Raw genomic sequence first — 21,485 nt, 5'->3', positions numbered from 1 at the left:
ATCATACAATGTGATTTTCTGGATTTTTGTTTTAGATTCCGTCTCTCACATTTGAAGTGTACCTATGATAAAAAATTACAGACCTCTACATGCTTTGTAAGTAGGATAACCTGCAAAATCGGCAGTGTATCAAATACTTGTTCTCCCCACTGTATATATTACGGTAAAGTTCTGACAACCACAGCTGCCTGTTCAAACCGTAAATTTTGCTGTTTTTTTTTTGGGGGGGGGGGTTACAGTGTATTTAATTTTATACTAACTGTTGCTCTATCAATATTAAAGGAGAACTCCGGTCAATTTTAACATTGAGCTCATTTTTTTGTACATTTGGAGTGCTGTCAATACAGAGAACAACGAAAAAAATCGGTGTTGCCTACACCGAGTTATTCTATTTTTAAAATTTGCACCCTGTTGACTTCAATGGGGCAAGTACTAAACCTGCTTTTAGCCTCTTAACATCCTTGATGTGTCATTACAAGTGCACAGAAAATGTGAGTGATTCCTTCTGAGTGAACACGAGTGAGTCTGACTGCAGTAGATGTGAAAGAAATGTATAAAAATGATGTTATTTAAGCCAGCGCAAATACCTTTGTTTACATCCTGTTTTTCGGTTGAAGTCCAAAGTAGTCGATTGCAGAGTTCACACGCATAGGTTTAATACCTATGATCACGCGCGTGAACTCGGCAATCGACTACTTTGGACTTCAACCGCAAAACAGGATGTAAACAAAGGTATTTGCGCTGGCTTAAATAACATCATTTTTATACATTTCTTTCACATCTACTTCAGTCAGACTCACTCGTGTTCACTCAGAAGGAATCACTCACATTTTCTGTGCACTTGTAATGACACATCAAGGATGTTAAGAGGCTAAAAGCAGGTTTAGTACTTGCCCCATTGAAGTCAACAGGGTGCAAATTTTAAAAATAGAATAACTCGGTGTAGGCAACACCGATTTTTGTCGTTGTTCTTCGATTGACAGCACTCCAAATGTACAAAAAAATGAGCTCAATGTTAAAATTGACCGGAGTTCTCCTTTAAAGTATATTTATTTTGATTTCCATTTTTTTTGCACCAGGAAATAAATCATATTTTCAGTATGAACCTGTAAAGGGATAGTTGACACCAAAACGAAAATTCATTTAATCACCCTCAAATTGTTGTATGACTTTCTTTCTTCTATGAAACTGATTTTAAGAAATGTTTTTAAGTCAACGAGGTCCAATATTGTTTAGACCCCACTGACTTTTAAAATATATACTGTATAAATTATGTGCCACAGAAGAAAGTCACACGGGTTGTGGTGTGACATGAGAGTGAGTAAATTATGACAGAATTGTAATTTTGGTGTGCAAAAAACACAGGGACATTCTTCAAAGTATCTAATTTTATTGTTTTGCAGAAGAAAGAAAGCCATACAGGCTTACTTTAAATCTGTGGATCAGATACTGAAGGAATAACCTAGCTCAACAAAATAAAAGCTTTGCTTTAGTCTGTTTTTTTTTTTTTTTTTTTTTTTTTACTCCTTTTGAAGGGCTTAATCTGGAAATTTCTCTCTTTAGCCGACATTCCCATCCTATCTGCCATCCCTAAACTCAAGTGTTTGCCACCATTCCTCTACTTTCCACAAGCAGGAATCATTGTCCACCTCTTCAGGAATCAATCTCTCTCTCGCATTACACCAGGCTAAAGTTTGACACTCCTTATAAATGGTCAATCAAATCTGAATCAGGACTCCAATAATCCAGTCAAGAAATGCTCAAATCAATTCTTGAAATGCTCATCATTACTGAATATTGTAATTGAACACTTAAAAAAACAACTATGAATGGAATTATGAACTATACAATCATTTCCCTTCACTTATACATACCCATATTCCCTTTGTCCTCCTCTCTTATTCCTATACATTCCATCCCTGCACGGATCAGATTGCAATGGGGTTGATCACATTTTAATTAAAATCCTCTAGAAGGGTCCTATGTAATCCCTCCCTGGTTAAGAAGCTTGAAGAGCGTACAAAAGACTACACATAAATCTGTGCTTTATTCTGCCCTAAGGCTGTAATCAAATCCATCCCGTGAACTTGTCAAGAAGGCTCATGTCTCTTCAAACAAATCTTAGACTTCATCTAACACCAAACACTGTTTACACTAAACAAACACACTATTTATGCAATATCCCAGCACCAGATCATGCCTGTTAAAAAATATAAAGTTTGCCATCATGACAACCTGTTGCCATGGTCCACGGTGGTCCCTGTTTTAATGAGAGTGACAATGTAATACACATTTATGTGTCCCTAGAATAAAATTGCTTATGCATTCCGATCCATGACTCATGAATATGTATTTCACATAAAAACAGCCTGTTTTTCAACACCTACTGATTTAGCCTCATAGTACGTAAAGGGCTTATTGTCCGTGATTGATAGTGGGTATCAGAGACGCCTTTAATAGGTGTTAAGAAGCTGGTTGATGAATCATCACACAGCAGATGGATGCTTTTGAGCAAACAGATGGCCTGCTACATGTGGTCAATTAATCCACAGATCTCCATTATATTGGCCACATACCTTCATCCTCTCAAAGGTATGGATGTCAGGTGCATTACATAATCTGAAACATGGGTGTTTGATAAAGTGATATATAAATAGAAATGTTCAAGCAGATGTCTACTTAGAAGAGCTTAGGTAGTAGTTTGAGGAGTAGTTGGTATTAAGGGCCATCGGTTAATTGGATTCAGAAACCTCTTACAAAGAGAGTTTACTGTATATATATTATTATGACCGCCGCTAGCGTAGCTAGCGAAAGCGATGACCTTTGGTGATTGTCAAAGTTTTTTTTTGTTTTTTTTTCGTCATCTACTGAATTTTTCGTCAACGATACCAGGGACACCGAAACACCGGGGAACATGAAATTTGGTGGGCATGTAGCCCCACTAGACTTTTACGGAAAAATTTCGTTTGGTCCCCGGGGGCCACTCCCCCCCCCCCCCCCGCGCTGGGCCACCCCAAACCCAAAAAATGCAGTTTTTCCTAAATAACTACCTGAACCGTGGCACCGAGGATGAAGAAATTTTTATGGTATGTTGGTCTTAAGGGCCCACATCAACCTAGCCCATAATCGATTGTCAAAGTTTTTTTTTGTTTTTTTTCGTCATCTACTGAATTTTTTCGTCAACGATACCAGGGACACCGAAACACTGGGGAACATGAAATTTGGTGGGCATGTAGCCCCACTAGACTTTTACGGAAAAATTTCGTTTGGTCTTCGGGGGCCACTCCCCCCCCCCGCACTGGGCCCCCCCAAACCCAAAAAATTCAGTTTTTCCTAAATAACTACCTGAACCGTGGCACCGAGGATGAAGAAATTTTTATGGTATGTTGCTCTTAAGGGCCCACATCAACCTAGCCCATAATCACTCATTTGTGATTTGCGCCCCTCCCATAAAAAATGAAAATGCAATATTATTCTGCTTTAATCGCCCCTATCTTCAGTTGAGATGTTCAGAACTGCACCATATTTCATGTGTATGATTAACTTGACATCCTCTGGGGGTATGCTAAGTTTCGTAGAATTTCATCCATGGGGGGGTATAAAATAAATTCATTTATGTGCACATTTAGTGACTGTACACTCATCGGCCTGTAGATGGTGCTGTTGAGCGAAGGGTTGCTGGTTTAGGATGATACTGTCACACACACACATGCAGGAATACAAACAAACGCAAGCATGCACACACACTGACATCCACACGCACAGACACACACACACAAACACACACGCGCACACACATGTACGCACGCATACATACACGCACAGACACACACACACACACAGACACACACATACACAAACACACACACATACACACACACACACACAGACAGACATGCACATACTACTACTTTTTTTAGGTATCAGCCATATACCCGATTTACCAATACCCAATGTGTTATGCTTGGGCAGTATACTAATGAGGTGGGTGGGACATGTTTCATGCCATGTTAGATCACATCCTGAGAGTCTACGCTTTCAGAAAATATATAGTTTATATAGTTGAATCAGTTTTCTCTTCATGGTACAGACCAAAATGTATTATGTGTACACTTTCTTCACCTAAATCCATAAAATCCCATTAATTTCAATGGGACATTTACTTAAGTGTTCTACTAGGTACAGTGGGAATGAGTATAATTTTGTTAACATTGTTTTTTTAAAACTCTGGGACCAGGGCTACAATATTCAATAAATATGATGTGTAAGTAGCCTACACGTACTAGTAAAAGTAAAGCTTGAATATAGGCTATACTATATCAACTATTGAGTTACTAGCATCTAATGAATAAAACTAGAATAGACACCAGAAGAAAAAAAGAAAAGAAATATAAAAGCATACTTGTCAGAACCAAGTTAAAATATTGGCCAAACTGTGAATACGTATTTTGTTACTGGTTACAAGGATGAATCGCAGCAAAAGTCTCTAGTGAACAAATAGGCTACTAGTGAAACTGAAAAAGATTCTAGTTCTTTTAGGATTATTTAATAATAACATACACATTACAAGCGCTAATAACATAAAACCAGATACTATTAAGTGTTCAAACGGCTTGCCATAGGCACCTGTTCTCCGTCTCTATCGCCTATGATGTTATGTAAAAGCATCGCATCATCCACTGCCATAATCTCGCCGACTGCATCAATCCTGTGGCGATTTGTGATTTTAGGTTGACGAATAACCAGACACATCACCTTATATCATAACGTACACTTGCTCTGTTTTCCTTTAATATTACTGTTCGACTTATATAAGTAACATATAAGATACATTTATAGATATGCTTGAGTAACAGACCAGTGGCACTCGTGGCGGAATCGCGGTTCAATCCCGGAGAATTTCTTACACTGGCCAAAATAATTTTACAAGAATTTATTCAATAAGACACTATGCGAAGTATAAACTTACCTATCCAGCAAATGTGATCCAAAAATGTACAGCCTGCACCCCGCACTTTTCCCTGCGATATAATCCTCCCGTTTAATTCTACAAAAATAAATATGACTTTCTAGAACGGAGCAGGCGCGAATCCTGTATTGGCTCGGACTGGTTGGTTGCCAACAACCAGCCACAAATATTTATCTGTCGTGACTCCGCATGTCGTGTGACAGATAGCGAGAACGTGCTCGCTGCCGTTGACCGCTGGTTCAATCCATTCGCCGCACCGAGGGGTATTCCAAAAACATGACACTGCACATTTACACTACACTGGGATTAAACCACACCAAAACAATATTACATAGTTGGCCTTCCTTTATATGTTTATCTTGTTTAGACTTTATCCATTCATATATATAAAGCATTTCAGTTAAACACGCAAGGTAAACGTCACATCCTTCAGAATTCTTAATTATTATTTTTATTCTGTTCTTTTAACTTAATATTCATGACATTCTCTAAATTAGTGTGTTTTAAATGGTTAATTATTTAATTTTATTAAATATAATACATCAGGTCTGGCTTATATCAGGAGAAGTCTTGTTTTCCTCATGGCTTCCAGGAGATGACTTCAATGGCAGTGGAGGCAGCTCTCTGGATGATGGAGTTAGGGTGTGCAAGTCTAGACTTCAGCAGAGGCACATGCTCCAGCAGCTGTGCCCGGGCCCTAGGAACCTCTGCCAGGACTGTAAGGGCACGGAGGGCATTGGCACACACCGCTATATTCTCACTCACCACCAGCCGTATCAGAGGGGCGATGGCACCTGCGTCCAGTGCCTCAGACTTACCTAGAAACAGGCAGAAAATAATAATCTAAAACAGGGGTTTTCAAGGGAGTGCTAAGGGGTCAGCAGGACAGTTCAGAGAAAAAATTGTGTAAAAATATATATTTCTTAAATTATAACAAATTACACCCAAAAAAAACTAACAAAAAGTTAATACAATTATTGAAATCGACAGAATTTGATATTACCACTGCTTCTATCATTTCTTAGAAATTATAATTATTTTATTCAACAGTCAACACTGTTTCTTCTTGGGTTTATGAGCTAAATTTACTTTGATGGTGAGTAGAAAAAGCTATGTAACAGAAAATAAATATTCTCCAGATAATTGTTCACACTATCTGTGGAACTGGAAAAACTGAGACATCTGTTCAAGGAGGGTTGACATCAATTTGAGACATACAGTAAACTTTTCTGATTTTCTTTCTAGATACGTTGTTTCCATTATGTATTTTTTATATGTTATTTAATCTTATTTGAAAGCCACTCCCTTTTTCCTTAGTAAAGGTTCTTTTAAAATTCTGTTAGCCTGAGAAACATTTGATATCTAATGAAGACCTTTAAGTTGGCCGAAACTTTTTCTAGAGTTTGAAATTTTAGTTACCTTTCCCATATCTCTACAGTTGATTGAGACATGCTTTTCAATTTGTGTTTTTTCACTGTATAAAAAGGTCTCTATACTCGAAAATGTATTGCTGCCTTTAAGGGGCTCCCTCGCAAGTGGACCATATTTGAGAGTCTGGGGCATCAAAGAGTCTGAAAACCCCTGATCTAAAATATGTGCATAACTAACATCAACACCATTTAGAGATTTTAAAGGGATGGTTCTACCGAAAATGAAATATCTGTTATCATTTTCTCACCCTCATGGTGTTTCAAACCTGTATGACTTTTACTCTTCTTCAGAAGAAAACATTTTGAAGAATGCTGGTAACTAAAAAATTTTGGTGGCCATTGACTTCCATTATATGGACAATAAAAAAAAAAAAATTCTACATTAACATTCCACAGAATAAGTCATAGAGGTTTGGGGAAACATGATGGTGAATAGATTATGACAGAATTTTCATTTTTGGGTTAACTATCCCAACTACCGGTTTAAGTGTTTTTGAGACGACACTATAACAGATGTTGAAGTGTTTCTAACTTCATTCACTGATTGACTAAAAAATTACAAACATGCACAAAGTTGATTTTGTGCTGACCCTTAGTGATAACAGCTGTGTTCATAATGGTCCCTGCAGCATTAGCGACAACCCCTTGGTCCTCATCTGACAGCAGCTTGACCAACATGGGCAGAAGATCCTCCTCACACACCTTCATCTTCCCATCTGCAGGCACACTAAGAACAGGAGAGATGTTCCAGGGTTTCTTTTTTTACCTGGTCTCTGTACTCTAATTACCATAGTGAACTTAAGCCAAACTAGATTGTTGGGTGCCATGTTGCCTACCTGATTCCCACTAAGACAGATGTGGCTGCCTGGCGGATGGCGGGGGACGGGTGAGACAGCTGATCTTTCAGGACCGGGATCGCATCACTCTCCAGTGCAGGCAGGGCGTTCACACTCACACAGCAGCTTAATGTGGAGAGAATTAAAGCACGGATGTTCTCTTCTTCATCAGAGACCTTCAGCACCAATCTGGGCACCAGCCCCATACACACCATAAATACTGCTCCTGTAGAGGATATAACCGAGGACTCTTCAAATGAAAAGCTTCGGCAATAAATTTACTGTGAAACAGAAGTATAAAAAACAATAGTCACCTGAGGGAAATTCAGCGATCCTATTGAGTGCCTGGTGCACATTTTTACGGCAGGCATTCTCAGGGTCCTCTAACAGGTTTGCAAGGGGACCCACAATGTCAAATTTCAAAAAGGCATCTCTGTGTGAACACAATTACATTTAGTCAAACTTGCCAAAATGACTTGTTTTGCAAGTATTTCAGTCGTGTTTCAAAAATGTCACATCCATTCTTGTGATATTATTAAATATTCAATTTTCAAAGTCTTGGACACTAAAATATTCATTGATCAGAAATAACTGTTACTGGAAATAACAATCCTTTCTTGATATTTTATTATTAAAGCATGAAGAGCATAGTCAGATTTTGTTTTTGTTTTTTTGGGCTGCAAAAGTGTGCTTATGAATTTACACTTCCATTCAACAGTTTGGGGTTGGTCAGATGTTTTTGAATGACTTCTCTTCTGCTCACCAACACTGCATTTATTTGATCAAAAATACAGTAAATGCAGTAATATTGTGAAATATTTTTTTTTACAATTTAATTTTTTTTTCATAATTTAATGTATTTTCAAGTGTAATATATTCTTGTGATGCAAAGCTGAATTTTCAGTATCATTACTCATTACTCACTACATCATTCTAAAATGCTTATTTAGTAAAAGTATCTTTAAAAAAAACCTTTGTGACCCAAACTTTTGAACGTTAGTTAAATACATTTTAGCTGTAAAATTTATATACTTTTACATATTTTATTTTTGTAAAAATTATGTATATACCTAACATCTAATTAAATTATAAATATTCTACATATAATATATACCTAAATAAATATTATAGTCCTTGTCATTGAATCCTGTTAAGGATCCACTTACTCTAACAATTTAACATAGAATATATATATATATATATATATATATATATATATATATATATATATATATATATATATATATTAGGGCTGTCAAACGATTAATCGCGATTAATCGCATCCAAAATAAAAGTTTGTTTTTACATAATATATGTGTGTGTACGGTGTATAATTATTTTCTATATATAAATACACACACATGCATGTATATATTTAAGAAATATTTGCATGTATATACTGTGTATATATATATTAATATTATATATAATTTATAATATATATACATATTTTATATATAAATAACACATTTTTCTTAAATATATATGCATGTGTGTGTATTTATATATAGAAAATAATTATACTCCATACACACACATATATGATGTAAACACAAACTTTTATTTTGTATGCGATTAATCGCGAGTAATCGTTTGACAGCCCTAAATATATATATATATAACTTGTATAAAAAACACATAGGCTACTATACAGGGCCAAGCACATTCACATGCCAAAAGCTTACTAGAACACAAGAAAAATAGGCCCACGGACTCTTGTATGACTCACCTTCCCAAGCTGTGTGAAGCAAGCACATAAAGCACTTCAGTAGTTTTGACCCTGACCAAGTTGTCCTCATCTTGCAGCAAAACCTTGAGTCTTTCCATACATCCTATGATGAGGTCAAGAAATGTTATGGTTGATAAACACCGGGGCATAAAACAAAGTGTGTGGTATCTTCAAAAAGTTTGAATTAATGCACAAATTTCTGATTATAACGGTCGCTTCTATATAATGATATATTTATGGACAAAAAGGTTATTAAAGATGTGTTTACCACTAAGAATGGCTTCATATGCGCGCTCGTGGTCATGGACGAGTTCGCAGAGTGCAGCGAGCGCCCTCTGCCGGGTAAACAGCTCAACGTCCTGCAGCTCCATGATCAGCTTTGGAAGCGCCCAGTTCCCGAAAGCGACCGGCGCTTGTGTCGGGTCAATATGCGGCGGTGGCTGCTCACTTGTTTGCGGACTTGCCATCTTCGTCGACAGGGTGATTCAAATGTGATTTCGTTAGCAGCTAAATGTGTTTAACGTTACATATCAAAAAGTTATTTATTTTAATGGCCGACTCAAGTTTGCAGGATTTTTGAGGGTTCATCATGTCATTAGGCTATATAGGCCTATTCAAAATGTAAAACAAGTATTCCTAATTTATTTGCATGTTCAAAATCAGAATTTGCAGGGCAACAAACTGTTAAAGATAATATTACCTTATTCGCTGCTTATAATAACGTCCTCTGCTTTTCCCCCCCTTGTATAGTTCGGCTGCTATGGTAACTACGGAATTAACGCATCGCTGTTTTCAAGCAGTAACGTAAACTCCGTAATTCCTTCCACAAGAGAGATAATACACATGTATCACTGAAAATATTCGGTGTTCAAGACCTCTATCACTTTTATGGCATAGTGTTCGTTTTAGCTTCACTGCATATTTAATTCATTTACTTATATTTTTGAAAAAAAATTCATATTTATAAATGCAAGTTTACTAATAAAAAAACAACTTTGTGGTTTTGTTGACTGAAGAAAGGCTGTACATAGACAGTAAAAGAGACTCTTTGGAAAAAAAAAAAAACTATAAAAAACGTTTGTGAGCTCTACAATGTATTTATTTGATTTTTATTTATTTGGTAACACTTTACAATAAGGTTGCATTAGTTAACATGAACTACGAATGGACAATAGGCTACTTCTAGCATTTAATAATCTTATTTAATGTTAACTTCAACATTTACTAATATTGTACTTTATACTAAATTAAATATTTGGTATTTGTTCAATATTTGCATTTGAACTTAAGTGTATGTGTGCATGTACATCTATTCAGCAAAAAAAAAGAAAAGCAAGAGAGATAAAAAGTTGTCAGGTATGTTCATTTTAATACGTTCATTTAAACTTTATTTTAATGGAAAAGACCCGTACAAAGCAGGAAAATTGACCGAATGCATTTCAAATGAACAAGCTGAACAAAGTTACTGCCCTAAAAATATTAAAACTCACAATGATCCATATTTCTTCTCCCCCCTCAATTTTCATTTTAACTAATGGTGATAGTGTGTCTTAGCCATATACAGACCCTTTCCAAAAAATTAGAATATCATGGAAAAGTTTATTTATTTCCATAATTCCATTCAAAACGTTAAACTTCCATAGATTATAAATTCAGGGCCCACAACTTAAACGATTTCAAGTATTTAGTTGTTTATTTGTACATAATTTGGGCTTCCAGCTCATAAAACCCACGAAAACAGGATTTCAAAAATTTAGAATATTACATGAAATCACACAGTAATTACACAGTGATACCATGGTCGTTGAACCAGGTTTTGGTTATTTTGGCAGTGTGGGCAGGTGCAAATCCTGCTGGAAAATGAAGGAAGCATGAAGTGCTCTGAAAATGTCCTGGTAGACGGCTGCGTTGACTTTAATAAAGCACAGTGGACCAAAGTCCTCTTTTCTGATGAGAGCAAATTTTGCATCTCATTTGGAAACCAAGGTCCCAGAGTCTGGAGGAAGAATGGAGAGGCACACAATCCAAGATGCTTGAAGTCCAGTGTGAAGTTTCCACAGTCTGTGTTGGTTTGGGGAGCCATGTCATCGGCTGATGTTGGTCCACTGTGCTGTCCACTCAACGCATACCAGGACATTTCCAGAGCACTTCATGCTTCCTTCAGCAGACAAGCTTTATGGAGATGCTGACTTCATTTTCCAGCAGGATTTGCACCAGCCCACACTGCCAAAAGAACCAAAACCTGGTTCAATGACCATGGTATCACTGTGTAATTACTGTGTGATTTCATGTAATATTAGAATTTTTTGAAATCCTGTTGTCGTGTGTTTTATGAGCTGGAAGCCCAAATTATGTAAACAACGAAATACTTGAAATAATTTAAGTTGTGGGCCCTGAATCTATAATCTATGGAAGTTTAACGTTTTGAATGGAATTATGGAAATAAATAAACTTTTCCATGATATTCTAATTTTTTGGAAAGGGTCTGTAATTGAATGTGAAGGTTGATCAGATGTCTGAGGAAGCCTGGGTTGGGGTTGATCAGATGTCTGAGGATGCCTGGGTCCTCAGACATCTGGGTTGATCAGATGTCTGAGGATGCCTCTTTTTTATTTTACCTTCTTCTTGATTGCCTCTGCCAGCATCATGTTTTGTTTTAGCATGAGATATGCCAAAACTATAGTTGCAGATCGACTCACTTTTATTTTAGCCGCAGCTTCAGCGTCTATTTGGGGTCGGGATGCAGATTCTAGAGAGCATTTGATTGGGCAGAAAATCTGACCAGAAGCTGAAGTGCAGAGTGATGTCATCAAAATCATTGATCTAATTGGCGGAAGTGAGAGATTGTGCGTTTTGAATGCTTATTTCTTCTAAATTCGATTTTTTTATTGTTTTGGAGCACACTAGCTTATAGATAACAGTAAGACTAACAAATTCATACTAAAAGCCCAAAAAATTCATGGGGACTTCTTTTTGGAAGTTTTTGTATAAATCTTATTTTATTTATTGGAAAGTTGTATATTCATAAATGTAAATATACAAAAAAGAAAACCCTGGTTGAACATCTTCAAACAAGAACTGAATTTGTATTTAAATATAATCTCAATGTCTGTTAATAAGAAAGCTATAAACATATCTAGAATTTGTGCCATGTTTAATACTCTTTCGTAATATGCTTTTATTCATTTTTGTGCCCTCCCCCTTTTTTTCTATTTTATCCTATGTTTGTTAAAATGTTAATAAAAAACTACATAACTTGACTAAAAAAACTTTTCAACTAGCCAGTAGAAACTACAGAAGTGTATTTAATTTTATACAGTTATATAAAGCTATATGAGTCAATTAGAGAAACGGGAAAAATTGCAGTCTGCTTACATGTCCCCGATGTAAAGATGGGGCCAGACTTAATCTGTGTCTTTAGTGATGATGGCTTTTCCTGGATATAGAAGATCGTCAACTCCCTTCATCGCTGAAGCGGGAGAGGTGAAATCAATTGAACCACTTCAACCAATTGAACTTGAGGTACCTTCTGAATATTTCAACCTGAAACATACGGAGCCCCTAAAAGGTCATGGTGAAGGGAAAAAATAGGCCTATAAGATGGAGGAAAAATTATTTCTCAAATTTGATCTGTGACCACAACAATTTCAGCAGAAATTTAATCCCATAATAAACGCCCTCTCAAGTCAAAATTTGAATGCGATGAGCTCGTAATCACGACATCTGAAGTGGGAAGTAGGAAATTTCCAATAGCCGTGAAGGCAGCATAAATGCCCATTTACAACTTAAAATCTCTACGGAGCCCCTGGCCTTGGGACTTTCCTCCAATCTTTTTTTCCACCACCTTGAAAGAACAAACTCGGGAGGACACAGAGTGCATCTTTGTGAGAGTTGAGATGTGCTGCGATCTTGTTGTTGAACTGACTGTCCCTAATGCACAATAAATACAACATAACATCACAAACAAGTGTCATAACCTATTAAACATTTCTTTCATATTATTACAGACGTTATTTTCCCGCATGTGTGAAAATGAGTGTGTAAGTTTAATGTTACCTATATTATGCTTTATCAATGTTAAGATTTTTTTAAATATGCCAATAAAAATACTGCTGGCTTTCCTGAGGTCTTTATCACTTTATTAAAATTAAGCAAAAGAAACGGACACGTTTACTTTCTCGAGCTCGAGCTTTCACGTATTTTTGAGCTTGATGCGGGATTCGCGGGAATCTCTTAAGTGAGAACAAGAAGATTAAAGCTTACAGGCTTCCGTACATCAACTGCCTGCAGCATCTTCTGGGATTTCTAATATCAAGAACACATCCGGGTACTTTCATGCATCCAATGTACTGGCATTATTGAGAATTGGAATTTAACCTCGACGGTGGTTGATGACGTAGTATGAGAACACAAGGACGCAAGATTGCTTAAGAACGCATATTGAGAAACAACCAATGCGTAGCAATGCTTCCCCTTCTGTATATTCTGTAAATACTGACGAGCCTAGGGGCAGAATAAAATGCAGAGGAGAGACAATTGCGTCAGCATAAGACTGAACGCTGCACAGCTGATCGAGGAGCGAACACGGCAGCCTACACAATGTCTCGTTCCCGCCTCTCAGGGAACTGAGGTTACAACAGTAACCAGAGACGTTCCCTTTCGAGAGCGGTCACTTCAACATTGAGTAGCAATTTTTGCGGGAACAGTATACAATCCTGCCGTCAGAGTGGCGAAGATCAGCCCAAAGAAACAGGGCTAAAGTTACACCAAACAAGGAGTAGAATAGTACACAATTCAACCGATACTGGGAGTGCTCACAGCTGATAGGTGGAGCTAGACCAATGAACAGCCAGCTCGGGTACACCTAAATTAGCATGTCGGATCTGCTCAAGCGAGCGGACTGCACTGAATACAGGGCAGAACAACAACAACAGTAAGCACATATGAATGTACATGGGCATACAGAGTGTCATCAGCCAAAGCGGGTAACAAACTGTGTCCAGAAGCAGTCTTAGTAAGAAAACCCAAGCAATAAGTGAGGTTATTCACTCCCCGAAAGCACTTGAGACACCAAGTAAAACCTGGCTTGTAAAACCTGGCGAAAATGTTCTGTGAAGACCAGCCAGCCACACACCATATATCCCGAACAGATGTGCCTTTAGACCAGGCCCATGAAGAGGCGATAGCCCTCGTTGAGTGAGCTCCGATGCTGAGGGGGCATTCATGTCCCTGGCTCGCATAAGCCAAAGCGATAGCATTGACTATCCAAGGAGAGACCCTCTGCTTAGAAACTACATGTCCTTTAGTATAGCCACCGTAGCAAACCAAGAGCTGGTCCGACTGTCTAAGACATACTGACATACTGGGAAGGTGCACTGATTGAGTGTGTTGTGATGGATTTTTAATGAATAAGATAGTAAACTGTTTTTTAAACTAATCATGATTCTAACAATAATAACACATAAACTTTACTTCCCCTTTTAGGGCTAACATCTTAACACTTTGAAACACATTCTACTAAAACGGTCTGTTTTTTTTTTTTGTCTATTTGCGTTATGGAAAATTGTCTAGTGCTGACCATAACAATATCAAAAATATACTGTCTCTCGTCTCATAAACCTTCACTCATTCATTCATTCATGACATATTGAGTAATCAACAGAACTCTTAACCCTTTACTTGTGTTTTTGTTATGTTCCGAGATATTTTTACTTAGGCCACTAACAGAGGGTGAAAAGGGGGGGGGGGGGGGGGGGGCGCTTGCTTTTCATATTACAGTTTTTTTACGATTGCTTACACACTAAAATTAAACTTTTCCCACAATTAGCAAAACCTTACACTCAAAGAGCAAAACACAAGGCTGGATTTGTACAACTGTAAGCACATTGTCAGCTTCACACTATTTGCAAAGGTTCACCTACCTTCAACCAAAATGGAAGGAGTCAGAAAGAAGAGTGAGGGTGAGAGGAGGAGTACACAGAGGAGGAGAAGGAGGTAGAGGAAGAGGCAGAGGCCGAGCCAGAGGTCGAGGAAGACCTGAAGCAGGAGGAGAACGTTCACAAAGAAGAAGAGAACTTATCAAATGACATTCGTGCAACACTAGTGGACCATGTTGTGAACCACGGATTGACGCTGAGGGAGGCTGGACTGAGAGTTCAGCCAAATCTTAGCAGATATACAGTGGCATCTGTCATAAGGACTTTTTGACAGGAAAACAGGTAAAAGAAGATCTGTCTACAGTTACAGTAATCAGCCGCTTATTGTATGCACCATATCAGCACTTGTGATACCCCTTCCTGTGACATTGTACAGTAAGTTACATGTATTATTCTCTACATAGGATTGAGGGTCGGGAACGACAAGGAGGAAGGGAGCCCATATTCACGCAAGAACAAGAGAGAGAGATAATAAACATGGTTTTGGCCAATAATGTAGTCTCAGAGAACTACAAGCAAACATTATCGTTGACCATGCCATTTTCAATAATGTCCATCAGGTCTCTCAGTCAACACTGGGACGCATCCTGAAAAGACATCAGGTTCAAATGAAATAACTTTATCGAGTGCCTTTTGAGCAGAATTCAGAGAGGGTCAAACGGCTGCGGCATGAGTATGTGGAGGTTTGTATTGTTCACTTTAGCACTGTGATGTTGCATACTGCACACATGACTTTTTTACTGTATACTAGACCTATCCTGAACTACACAATCTTGTCTTTCACTGTATTTCAGAGTTTTGCAGATGGATGCTGAGGAAATCCAGCATGAATTAATATATATTGATGAGGCAGGGTTCAAACTCACAAAAGCAAGAAGGAGAGGCAGAAATATCATTGGCCACAGGGCTATAATCAATGTCCCAGGGCAACGTGGGGGTAACATCACCCTTTGCGCTGCCATTTCACAGCATGGGGTTCTCCTCCATCATGCCAAAATGGGCCCTTACAACACACCTCACATTCTCGCATTTTTGGACTGATTGCACCACATCGTCACGGCAGGTAATGAAATGCACCAGATGCAATACACTGTCATCTGGGACAATGTGTCATTCCACCGCTCTGCTTTGGTCCAGAACTGGTTTCAACACCATCCACAGTTGACAGTACTATACCTTCCACCATACTCTCTGTTTCTAAACCCTATCGAAGAGTTTTTCTCTGCATGGCGGTGGAAGGTTTACGATCTCCAGCCCCAGGCTCAGGTACCCCTCATTCAGGCCATGGGGGACGCCTGTGACCAAGTCGACGCCGCAGCTGTGCAAGGATGGATTCGACATTCAAGACGGTTCTTCCCGCATTGTCTTACTAATGAGGATATTGCTTGTGATGTTGATGAAATTCTCTGGCCAGATCGAGCTAGGCAAAGAGATAATGTATAGTGTTTACTGTAGTATTTTCTGTACAATATTGTCAGTTTTTTTCAGATTATTTTTTATGTTTGTTGTTATTTACTGTAATTGTAACCTGTACTGGATACAGTATTTTACGTTTGTCTGTTTGCTGAGCTAACAGTGTTATGCACACTACTGTAGTAGCATGAAAACTGGGACATGTTTTGTTGTGATTCTCCATGTTGACTGATTTGGGTATATGGAGAGAAATAAATGATATTTTCCTCAGTCTGCAGCATTGGTCTTGTGTAGTGTTTGGTGAACTATTGTATAGTTGCACTTTCTCTGTGTACTTCATTTACAGTACTCTAATCACTGAGAATTAGACTTGCTAAAAGTGTTTTAGGTTAGCAACAGCAGTGTGTAACTGGTTCAAAAAGATTGAAGTCATATGAAATATATGTTTCGTATGGTAACAAAATATTGTTTTTATGAAGTCGTGTATAGTTTTGACAAAAGTGTTCCATTTTGCAAATGATCTGAAGTGTTGTGCTACTTTGGTGTAGGGTTGTGCTAATTTGTGTGTAGTGTTTTGACAAACCGGGCCCTGTTTTCAAAATTGTGCTTAAACAATTGAAAAAAACTGTAATAGAAGGTGACAATGTTAAAGTCATGAGTTAGGCACGATGATTGTGTTTATCCTATAAGACCTGATGTATTATTCTATGTGACTGAGATTCTCTGAGAATTGCTCGAGGACTCTCCCAGCCGTGATTAAAGCATTTAAAGGACATTTGCTGAAGTTTGTAATTTATGCTGCGCAGCAGAGAAGTTAGGGAAGCAAGTCAGTTAGGAGACCCAGGTAGTTATACTAAACATCCCAGACATTAGGGGACGTCCATTGTAGACGAGACCCAGGGGGCGTCGATTTGTGGAAGAGACCCAGATAGACTAAACATCGACAGTAGACGTTCGGGGATGTCGATTTGTAGACGAGACCCAGGTAGTTAGGTTTTAGGGAGAAAATCTACCACAATGTCATGCACACCATAAGGCAGGGTACCTAGCTCCTCTAAGACCCCTGAAGCAGCCATGCATGAAGGCTCTACAACTCCGGGCTGGGGTGCCATATCGCGCCGTTTGCTTGAGATAGCAGGTCTCTCCTGAGGGGAATCCGCAAGAGGGAGCCACCAGCATCTCTCTCAGGTCCGGGAACCAAGGCTGATTCGGCCAGCTCGGGGCGACGAGGATCCAGGCAAAATCTTCACAGGAGGGAACACTTAAATCTGGCTCTCGGCCGACGCGGGCGTTGCAAATAGATGTTGATATGCCCACAATAGGATTTATGTACGAAACCACAGACATATTGTCGGAGCGAATCAACACGTCGCTGTTCCAGCTGCGGCAGAAAAGCCTCCAGGGCTAAGGACACCGCTTTCAGTTCCAAGCGGTTTATGTGCCACTTGCTTTGTGACTCTGACCTTGCTTTGTGACTCTAGTTCGAGGGGATCCCCTCAACTGAACATGTCTAGGTCGCGCCATGGTCTCATAGCGTTGGTGCTGCTGTGTGTGACCAAGATGTGCATACGACCTGAGGTCCAAACTTTCCACAGGACTTGAGTTTTCAGCCATAACTGTAGCAGTCGCTGCAGAAGACCCAGGTGGCAAACTGATGAGGCCGACGCCATAAGTCCCAGTGCCTGGTTGCATAAAGCACCTTAAATGTAATTTTCCTTGAAGAACGCCCTTAGGTTTCCCTTAAACGTAAGGGTGTTGCAAAAAATAAAGTGTTACTCAAGATTTTCTTTAGGTGAAACATCATACACCCTAAGAATTTCCCTTAAGTATAATTTTTTCCCTTAAGTAATCTCTTAAAAAACGATAAGTGTTGCATAAAGCCCCTTAACTGTCATCTTCCTAAGTATAACAAAAGGTTTAGGAAACTTCACCTTAATTGTTACACGGAGCGAGCAGGTTCAATCCAAGTCTTCTAACGAGACGTGATTGGCCACTTTATATGATAAACAAATTTTAATTTTGCCATTTTTTACATATAAACACATAAAGCACATCTTATATGGGTAACGGAAGCTCAAACGTGCGTGCCTCAAGCGCAAGAACAAACCTCTTTGGCAAAAACAAACCTCATGAATGCCCCCTTGGCTGATGACACTTTGAAATTCCTTCAGAATTAACAGACCGGTCCACTATATGGAGAAAAATTTTCCTCAAAAATGTTTTCCTCAAAAACCTTAATTTCTTTTTGACTGAAGAAAGAAAGACATGAGCATCTTGGATGACATGGGGGTGAGTAAATTATCAGGATTTTTTAATTCTGAAGTGAACTAATCCTTTAAGGAGCTGGTCAGCTAGGGCCGGTGAAGGACCACCATGAATCCCATGGATCGACCAATGGCTTGAACTGAGTGCTTTGTTGTCATCAGCGCGAAGTCCGTCGCCGCGGGCAGGTCTTTCACGGCATCCGTGTCTACACAGCCGCTGTCCAGGGACTGCAGGATCTTAGCTTGAAAGACCTGCAGCACTGTCATCTTGTGCACCGTGAATCTCGCTTCACCTGCGGAGGTGTAGGCCTTGTGAACAAAGTGGGGGGTCAGTCTGCACGGCTTGAACGACAGGCTGAGGTCCGCGGCAAGCGTGGCCGAGGAAGGGCACAGATGCACATCAATGGTCTCCTTGATGGGGGGCATGCGCACGTAGTCGTGGGCTTCTGCTCCGTACACATGGGAGAAGATGGCCTGCGTAGAGGCGTGGACGGCCTCGGGCCTCATCCCTGTCAGGCCACGAGCAATGTTCCTCCGAGTCCTCAGGACGTGATGCGGTAGGTCGGCTCAGTGCCCACAGTTGGACTTGGTGAAAGCAGCCTCAGTGTGGGCCAGGCCCAGGCAGGCGATGCAGTACATGTGTGGGTCCGGCGGGTCAATGGGGCCCGCACAAAGTAGGCAGAAGGAAGCCATCGGATGCGGTGAAGAAGTATATGTTGTCGTCTTCTTCTGTTGTGTCTTCAGTGATGGCAGAGTGGAGTAAAAGATTCTGACGCAATTGTCGCTCCTCCGCATTTTATACTGCCCCTAGGCTCATCAGTATTTGCATGCGATTTGCATTACTATCGTTTCTACTCACTGATTCTCCATCAGCACCCATAGTTCTGGGCCACCCCTGGTTGCTTCGGCACAATCCCCGAATTGACTGGGGCCACGGCTCCATCTCAGCCTGGAGTGATCAATGTTATGCTTCCTGTCTTGTGTCTACTTGTTCGTCGGTGTCTTGTTCTTTGTTGCAGGATGAGCCGGTGAATCTGTCAAAAGTGCCTGAAGAGTATCTCAACCTGAAGGAAGTGTTCAGTAAGTCCCGGGCTGCTTCTCTTCCTCTGCATCGTCCCTATGACTGTGCCATAGATCTACTGCCAGGTACGTCTCTGCCTAAGGGCAAGTTGTACTCACTTTCTGCTCCAGAAAGGGATGCCGTGGAGAAATACATTTCTGATTCTCTAACAGCCGGGTTCATCTGTCCTTCCTCTTCTCCAGCGGGGGCAGGGTTCTTTTTTGTGGGGAAGAAGGATGGTTCTCTGCGACCATGTCTTGACTACAGAGGGCTGAACAACATCACGGTAAAGAATACCTATCCTTTGCCGTTGATGTCTTCAGCCTTCGAGCAGTTGCAGGGAGCATCCACCTTCACAAAATTGGATTTACGTAATGCATATCATTTGGTTCGCATAAGGGAGGGGATGAGTGGAAAACCGCATTTAATACCAGGGGGCATTTTGAGTATTTAGTCATGCCTTTGGGCTGTCTAACTCTCCTGCGGTTTTCCAGGCACTCGTGAATGACGTGCTGAGAGATATGGTAGATCAGTTCATATATGTCTACCTGGATGACATATTAATATTTTCCTCTTCTCTAGGAACACGTTCAGCACGTCAGACGAGTGCTCCAGAGGATGCGGAGAAATCCTCGTTCCATGCACAGTCAGTTCCATTTCTGGGTTATATCAACTCCTCCGAGGGAGTGCGCATGGATCCCGACAAGGTTAAGGTTGTGGTGGATTGGCCAACCCCAGATTCCCGTAAGGCCCTACAGAGGTTTCTGGGGTTCGCCAATTTTTACCGACGTTTCATTCACAATTTCAGCCAGCTAGCCGCTCCTCTGACTGCCTTGACTTCCACCAAGACGACGTTGATCCGAATGACGGATAAGGATTTAAAATGTGGGGAAAAAATAAAACTGGCAAAAAATTTAAATTTTAGGACTTTCTATACTTATTAGAGTGTTGTGTATGTAATGCAATGACATGTACACATTTCAAGAATGTAATTAACCATTTTTTCCCCATGAAAATGTCATTCCTGGGTAACGTAATGAATTTTTTAATTAATTACATTTCTACTATTGTTGGCTTACAAATGTACTGATATCCATAATTGGAGCTCAACAAACAATTAGTGCTCGGAAAACTGCATTTTAATCACAATTAATATAATCAATTTGGGATTTCATATAGACATGGGCTCATTTTTGGCTGCTGATAACTCAAAATTCAGAACCAAATAAAAAAAAAAGCTGGGAAATGTTTAAAAACTTTTTCCAATAAAATAAATACGACTTGATTTATCATTAACACATCAAAAAACTGAATTGTGTAATTTAACACATAAACATTTTGTCTATTTAAATGGAGAAAAATCGATCATAACTTCAGTAAACTATGGAGTGCCGCAAGGATCTGTGTTAGGCCCTCTATTATTCTCAATATATATGCTGCCACTTGGAAATATTATAAGGAAACATGGAATTAGTTTCCATTGTTATGCTGATGACACTCAAATATATATTTCATCACGGCCGGATGAAAACGCTAAATTATCCAAATTGACAGAGTGTGTTAAAGATATAAAAGATTGGATGACGCGCAATTTTCTTTTATTAAATCCTGACAAGACTGAGGTAATACTTATCGGTTCAAAAAACCGCCCACAAAACCTCTCACAATACAACTTTAACATAGTAGGATGTCCTGTTACTTTATCCTCTACAGTAAAAGACCTGGGTGTTATACTTGACTGCAACCTGTCTTTTGAAAATCATATTTCATATGTTACAAAAACAGCCTTTTTCCACCTTAGAAACATTGCTAAGCTACGTAATATGCTATCAGTTTCTGACGCAGAAA

At 39.3% G+C, this 21,485-nt stretch overlaps 2 protein-coding genes across 2 annotated transcripts in view; both read right to left on the bottom strand.

The window, feature by feature from the left end:
• The window catches only part of LOC307173956 (dematin-like), a 61,190-nt gene extending 55,965 nt beyond the window's left edge, over positions 1–5,225 (bottom strand). Inside the window, exon 1 of the mRNA XM_079897561.1 lies at positions 4,970–5,225. The gene's annotated coding sequence lies outside the window, so the exon portion shown is untranslated. The remainder of the gene's footprint in view (positions 1–4,969) is intronic.
• A 246-nt stretch (positions 5,226–5,471) lies between these two features.
• rsph14 (radial spoke head 14 homolog) lies at positions 5,472–9,782 on the bottom strand. Its single transcript, XM_079897905.1, has 7 exons — positions 9,665–9,782; positions 9,233–9,431; positions 8,965–9,067; positions 7,550–7,668; positions 7,236–7,461; positions 6,990–7,126; positions 5,472–5,787 (listed from the first exon to the last, which is right to left on the bottom strand). The coding sequence occupies exons 2-7, from the start codon at positions 9,429–9,431 to the stop codon at positions 5,549–5,551; spliced, it is 1,023 nt and encodes a 340-aa protein (XP_079754031.1). The 5' UTR covers positions 9,665–9,782; the 3' UTR covers positions 5,472–5,548.
• Between the last annotated feature and the right edge of the window lie 11,703 nt (positions 9,783–21,485).

This window comes from Squalius cephalus (assembly GCF_949319135.1).
Source record: "Squalius cephalus genome assembly, chromosome: 16".
NCBI lineage: Eukaryota > Metazoa > Chordata > Actinopteri > Cypriniformes > Leuciscidae > Squalius > Squalius cephalus.
The sequence above is the reverse complement of the archived record's forward strand: the minus strand, read 5'-3'. Positions and strand labels throughout refer to the sequence as shown.